This window comes from Larimichthys crocea, unplaced genomic scaffold, assembly GCF_000972845.2.
Source record: "Larimichthys crocea isolate SSNF unplaced genomic scaffold, L_crocea_2.0 scaffold451, whole genome shotgun sequence".
Lineage (NCBI taxonomy): Eukaryota > Metazoa > Chordata > Actinopteri > Sciaenidae > Larimichthys > Larimichthys crocea.
Genome location: NW_020855872.1, coordinates 159,139 through 165,793, shown reverse-complemented (window position 1 = coordinate 165,793; position 6,655 = coordinate 159,139). Strand labels below are relative to the sequence as shown.

The following is a 6,655-nucleotide window of genomic DNA, read 5'->3' as shown; positions in this document are numbered from 1 at the left end:
AGGAGAGGAGAGGAGAGGAGAGGAGGGGAGAGGAGAAGAGAGGAGAGGAGAGGAGGAGAGGAGAGGAGGAGGTCTTACTTATGGAGTATCCCAGCCTCTCAAGGAGAGGAGAGGAGAGGAGAGGAGAGGAGAGGAGAAGAGAGGAGAGGAGAGGAGGAGAGGAGAGGAGGAGGTCTTACTTATGGAGTATCCCAGCCTCTCAGCGTGGAGTCTCCTGGACAGAAACTGGCCCTCCACCAGTGCCCGGACCTCCACCTGAGGACTCAGTGAGGACACCTGCAGGACAGGGACATGTGGTGCAGGCAGAACATGAGACAGAGAGGAAGAGGAAGAGGAAGAGGAAGAGGAAGAGGAAGAGGAAGCTGACACCAACCTTGTTGTCGTGCGGGTCAAAGCGGTGAACTCCTACTGCAGGAGGTGTGATCTCCATGATGTCAAAATAAAAGCCTGGACACACCAAACAACCAATGAGAGGGAGGACAGAGGACGGAGGACGGAGGACAGAGGATGGAGGAGGGAGGACGGAGGACAGAGGACGGAGGACAGAGGACGGAGGAGGGAGGACAGAGGACGTAGGAGGGAGGAGGGAGGACGGAGGAGGGAGGACGGAGGACAGCGGACAGAGGACGGAGGACGGAGGAGGGAGGACAGAGGAGGGAGGACGTAGGACAGAGGACAGAGGACGTAGGACAGAGGACGGAGGAGGGAGGACGGAGGACAGAGGACGGAGGACAGAGGACGGAGGACGGAGGACAGAGGAGGGAGGACGTAGGACAGAGGACGGAGGACAGAGGAGGGAGGACAGAGGACGGAGGAGGGAGGACGGAGGACGGAGGACAGAGGACGGAGGAGGGAGGGAGGACGTAGGACAGAGGACGGAGGACAGAGGAGGGAGGACAGAGGACGGAGGAGGGAGGACGGACGATGAAGGAGGGAGGACGCAGGACAGAGGACGGAGGAGGGAGGACAGAGGACGGAGGACAGAGGACGGAGGACGGAGGACAGAGGAGGGAGGACGTAGGACAGAGGACAGAGGACGGAGGACAGAGGACGGAGGACAGAGGACGGAGGAGGGAGGACAGAGGAGGGAGGATGGAGGACAGAGGACAGAGGACAGAGGACAGAGGAGGGAGGAGGGAGGACAGAGGACGGAGGACGGAGGACAGAGGACGGAGGACGTAGGACAGAGGACAGAGGACGGAGGAAGGAGGACGGAGGACAGAGGAAAGGAAGTGAGGCACAAAGGAAGGAAGCTCCACCTATGTTTCCATGGTTTCCGAGTGGCGTGTCTCTCAAGGCGGCGGAGAAACGTTCCCATGATCCTCCGGCACACTCGTCCCGGACACGTTCCCTGGTCAGAGATCCGTTCTTGAAGCTGTGAAGTTTGAACGCAGCGTGAGGGTGCTGCCCTCTAGGGGACAGGTGTGTGTGTGTGTGTGTGTGTGTGTGTGTCAGTACCACAGCAGAGCCATGTACGCCTGCCAGTCCACGGGGTTACAGAAGATGTGACCCTCCAGCGCCGGGCGAGGCTGCTGGATCCACAGAAACACGGTATCACTGGTACCCAGGCTCACCTGGACACAGAGGACACATTGTGGCGGTGTCACTGTGGGCTTCTGGGTACTTTTCACAACCGTCACAGTGACACTTTACATATACAGATATAACAATATAATATATAATACACAGAACGTTCAGGACCGTGGCCTCAGGTGAACTTACCGCCACGTCTCCCTGCTGCAGCCTCATTCCTGCCAGAGACGCTGAGGAGAGAAGCTGTTTCAATCACATCCATTTTCATAGTATATACATTTAAATTTAGTCTGACTGACCAATGAAAGAGCCTTGACACACACACACACACACACACACACACACACACACACACACACACCACAGCACCACCTGCTGTTCAGACAGCAGATCTGCATGAAACTAAAGATGGACTTAATATAAACGTGTGTTCTTTACACTTTTGTTCTGAATAATAACGGCGTGGTGAAGACAACACGGAGTCTCAGAGTTTACATGAAGATAAACGAATCATGACCTTCAATCCTTTTCCTGCGTACGACACCATCGCTGTGTTTAAAGGAGTCTGAAACAGTCGAGGTGGTGAGCGACATATTCAGATTCATAATGGATGAACCGGTCAGGACTGAAAAGCTGAAGCAGACTCACGTGTTCGGATATTTTACCTGGGTTGTCTCCAGTGAAGGCCACCACTCTGCAGCTCTCGGAGAAACCCCATCGCTGCACAAAGTAAGAGGAGATCGGACCCTACAGCGACAGAGAGGAGCACTCAACTTCTTCCTCTTTGTCTCGCCGACTCAAAAACAGACCAGTGTGACCCGTCTTACCAGCACAGATGTGGACGGTAGTGGAGCTCCCAGCACTCGGTCCAGATGAGGAGCCGTGGCTTCCAGGCAGACCTCAGACCAGTTTCTGGTCCTGATGTCCAGAAGATTCATTCCCGAACCTGAAGTCAGTGAATCAATCTTTCAGTCCGTCAGTCTGCAGGTTTTCTATGAGCGCGTCACTTCACGAGGAGTCTACTTCTTCCTTTAAAGGTCCAGCGTGTCAAACTAAACACTGGCTCCAGAGAGGGGTGAGGCGAGGGGTTGCAGTCTGCAACTATACCAACAGATGCTGCTAAACTCTACACGCTAATCAGTATTTTATAAAAGATTCAGACAGGAAACAAAAGACAGGAAGACGGGCTTAACGAAAGCTCCAGAAGGGCTCTTTGAAGGGCCCGGAGCCCCAGCTTTAGAAACCATCCTCCAGCCTTCATTACTCAAACACTCTCAGCGTACGTATCACTGAAGGAGACAGATCCAGAAACACGTGAATGAATAAATCAGAAACAAACCGTCGCTGTAGTCGATGGCGGCGTAATCACCGAGGAACAGGGAGGCTGCAAAGCTGCTGACCAATGAGATCCTCTGAAAACACACACACACCAGCTCATGAAGGTGATGACACACTGATTAGAATCAGGCTGTGTGTGTAGACGAGGCTGACCTCAGTGTTCTGGTAGTCCTCTGCTCGGGTCTGCCGCACTTTGGCGATCTGGTTTCCTGTGAAACGCTGCAGAAAACACACACACGGGTCTCTCAGACGGTGTGGTGATGACAGAACGTGTCACTGAAGACGTCAGCTTTAATGAGCCTCATGAGAATTCATCGATCGGTCAGTGGAGACGCAGAATGACCGATTCAACCGATTCAACTGAGTCAGCTGACCGACAGACAGACAGGTGGACAGACAGACAGACAGACAGGTGCACAGACAGACAGACAGGTGGACAGTGTGACCTCATAGGCTCTGGATCCGGTGATCTCTGCCAGTCTCAGGGCTCCTCCTGCTGCTGCCTGCAGGTCCTGACACTGCTGACTGCTGCTGGAGTCCATCCACACGGGACAGTCTGACACTGAGAAGGAGTCCTGACACACACACACACACACACACACACACACACACACACACACACACACACACACACACACACACACACACACACACACACACACACACACACACGTCAGCAGGTGCAGATCACCTGTAACCACACAGTGACATCAGTGTGGACACACTGACCTGCAGCAGCTGGTTCAGGTTCTGGTCCGGGTCGAGCTGTTTCAGGGTGTCAGAGGCTCCTCTCCTCCAGAACACACTGCCGTGTTGCTGAGGGAGAAACGTGGTTTGACCTTATGACTTACCCTTCATGCAACCTAATACATCTGAGAAGTGTTAATATAAAGAAATAAAACTCTTTGAGCAGCTTCGGTGCTTTCAAATGTACATGTCTGTCTTAGATATTAAATATGTGCTGGACCACGAGACCCTCTGGAAACAGACTCATGCTGAACGATGCATGCTCTCTTTGTCATGAGGTCCGAGCTGAGACAGACAGTGCATGAGCTGAAGCAGCACTGTCTGAACGGGCAGCGTCCTGTCCACAGGTACACTGGAGCCAGGGTGAACGGGCAGCGTCCTGTCCACAGGTACACTGGAGCCAGGGATGGACAGACAGACAGACAGACAGACAGACAGACAGACAGACAGACAAACAAAACAACAAAACAAACAAAACAAAAACAAACAAACAAATAACACTTTGCTTTCACCTTTGACTGATCTCTTTATACAGTGGTGTGTGTGTGTGTGTGTGTGTGTGTGTGTGTGTGTGTGTGTGTGTGTGTGTGTGTGCATAGCCTGGTGTGTGTGCGTGTATATAACTGTGCTCAGTTAACCTGTGCTAAACGTCTATACAAAAACTAAAAAATAGAAAGTGACTAGAAATAAAAATGTTTTATGCAAATATGAGAATGAGTAAATGAAGGAATAAATGAAAGAAAGAAAGAAAGAAAGAAAGAAAGAATGAATGAATGAATGAAAGAAAGAATGCGTGAGAGTCAGTCAGCACATGTAGCAGAGCAGTCACAGTGGCATGACAGTGGGTCCAGGAGCAGACCTGATCACCTGTGGGACTTTTCTGGTCTCACCTGGCCGCTGCCTGACAACGCTCTGACACGGGAGAATTCAAACCCCGCCCCCTTCATCTTGTCCAATAGCAGATCCAGAGCCTGAGGGTGGACACAAAGACACAGCAGCCAATCACAGTGCAGCTCACAGGTCAGCTGATGAGGTTCATACTTTAACTGAAGAGAGAGAAAGTTCATCATCATGACTGTGTGTGTGTGTGTGTGTCGTACCTTCACCCACATCAGTACAGGAGAGGTGACTGTCAGTCTGTCAGCATGGATATGAACTCCTCCCTGAGTCCTGCACGCACACACACACACACACACACACACACACACACACACACACAGACTCATGAACAGCGGCGTTCAGAGATAAGTCAGGTGAAGGTGAAATGTGTCATTAATTAAACACAGCTGTTTGAACACAGAGGCAGGAAGTGAAGTGTGTTACCTGAACTCAGGTAGCTCGGAGTCAAACTGCACATTGTTCTGGTGAAGCACGTTCAGCTCTCCATCTATGGCCACCACCTTCAGCTTCAGAGACATGGAGGACACACGACATGAGGAGACATGGAGGACACACGACATCAGGAGACATGGAGGACAGACGACATCAGGAGACATGGAGGACAGATGACATGAGGGGACATGGAGGACACACGACATGAGGAGACATGGAGGACAGACAAGCATGAGGAGACATGGAGGACAGACGAGCATGAGAAGACATGGAGGACAGACGAGCATGAGGAGACATGGAGGACACACGACATGAGGAGACATGGAGGACAGACAAGCATGAGGAGACATGGAGGACAGACGACATGAGGAGACATGGAGGACACACGACATGAGGAGACATGGAGGACAGACGACATGAGGGGACATGGAGGACAGACAAGCATGAGGAGACATGGAGGACAGACGAGCATGAGGAGATATGGAGGACACACGACATGAGGAGACATGGAGGACAGACGACATGAGAAGACATGAAGGACAGACGACATGAGGAGACATGGAGGACAGACGACATGAGGAGACATCGAGGACAGATGACATGAGGAGACATGGAGGACAGACCGGGAATGATTATGATCGTATAGTTTACATTATAATGTTGTGAACATGGCAGCAGAGAAGAGAAGCAGCCTGATCAGTCCACATGTTCTCCTGTTCTAATGTTCTTCTGTTCTAATGTTCTTCTGTTCTAGTGTTCTTCTGTTCTAATGTTCTAATGTTCTTCTGTTCTAATGTTCTCCTGTTCTAATGTTCTTCTGTTCTAATGTTCTTCTGTTCTCATGTTCTAATGTTCTCCTGTTCTAATGTTCTCCTGTTCTAAATGTTCGCCTGTCTAATTTCGTCTGTTTCGAATGTTCTTCTGTTCTAATGTTCTTCTGTTCTAATGTTCTTCTGTTCTAATGTTCTAATGTTCTTCTGTTCTAATGTTCTCCTGTTCTAATGTTCTTCTGTTCTCCTGTTCTAATGTTCTCCTGTTCTAATGTTCTTCTGTTCTAATGTTCTTCTGTTCTCATGTTCTAATGTTCTCCTGTTCTAATGTTCTCCTGTTCTAATGTTCTTCTGTTCTCCGGTGCTAAATGTGCTCCGGTGCTAATGTCTTCTTTTCTAATGTGCGTAGGTTCTCATGTTCCTGTCGGTTTATAATGTTCTTTGATTCGAAATGTTCTCCGGCTTTTCTAAGGTTCTTTTCTTCTGTGTTTCTATGTTCTCATGATTTTCTGCTGTTCTAAATGTAGTCTGCTGGTCTAATGTTGCTTCTCTGTTCGAATGTTCTTCCTGTTCCATGTGCGAATGTTTCTTCTGTTCTAATGTTTCTGTCTGTTCGATTTCTTTCTGTTCTAAATGTTCGAATGTTCTGCTGTTCTAATGTTCTTCTGTTTCTATAGGTTCTTCTGGTTCTAATGTTCTTCTGTTTCGCGATGGTTCTTTCTGTCTAATGTTCTTCTGGTGCTACAAAATGTTCGTCTGTTCTAGATGTGTCTTCCTGTTCTAATTTTCTTCTGTTCTAATGTTCTTGCTGTTCTAATGTTCGGTAATGTTCTTCTGTTCTAATGTTCTCCTGTTTCTCAATGTTCTTCTGTTCTAATGGTTCTCTGTTCTCATTTTTTCGTTCCGTTCTATGTTCTCATGTTCTCTGTTAATTT

The 6,655-nt window shown here is 49.6% G+C and overlaps 2 protein-coding genes across 2 annotated transcripts in view; one reads left to right on the top strand and one right to left on the bottom strand.

Annotated features, from left to right (window-relative positions):
• Window positions 1-5,688, bottom strand: part of xylb (xylulokinase homolog (H. influenzae)) — a 10,224-nt gene extending 4,536 nt beyond the window's left edge. The window contains exons 1-14 of the mRNA XM_027276569.1: window positions 4,942-5,688; window positions 4,719-4,788; window positions 4,509-4,589; window positions 3,601-3,687; window positions 3,318-3,446; window positions 3,025-3,090; window positions 2,873-2,945; window positions 2,361-2,479; window positions 2,199-2,280; window positions 1,723-1,763; window positions 1,459-1,574; window positions 1,260-1,375; window positions 374-447; window positions 126-276 (exon numbers count right to left, since the gene is read on the bottom strand). Of these exons, the coding sequence (XP_027132370.1) occupies window positions 126-276; window positions 374-447; window positions 1,260-1,375; window positions 1,459-1,574; window positions 1,723-1,763; window positions 2,199-2,280; window positions 2,361-2,479; window positions 2,873-2,945; window positions 3,025-3,090; window positions 3,318-3,446; window positions 3,601-3,687; window positions 4,509-4,589; window positions 4,719-4,788; window positions 4,942-5,552 (1,816 nt within the window). The 5' untranslated portion in view covers window positions 5,553-5,688. The remainder of the gene's footprint in view (window positions 1-125; window positions 277-373; window positions 448-1,259; window positions 1,376-1,458; window positions 1,575-1,722; window positions 1,764-2,198; window positions 2,281-2,360; window positions 2,480-2,872; window positions 2,946-3,024; window positions 3,091-3,317; window positions 3,447-3,600; window positions 3,688-4,508; window positions 4,590-4,718; window positions 4,789-4,941) is intronic.
• Window positions 1-6,655, top strand: part of LOC104934795 (enoyl-CoA delta isomerase 2, mitochondrial) — a 41,280-nt gene that overhangs the window by 3,038 nt on the left and 31,587 nt on the right. Inside the window, exon 2 of the mRNA XM_027276566.1 lies at window positions 4,461-4,463. The gene's annotated coding sequence lies outside the window, so the exon portion shown is untranslated. The remainder of the gene's footprint in view (window positions 1-4,460; window positions 4,464-6,655) is intronic.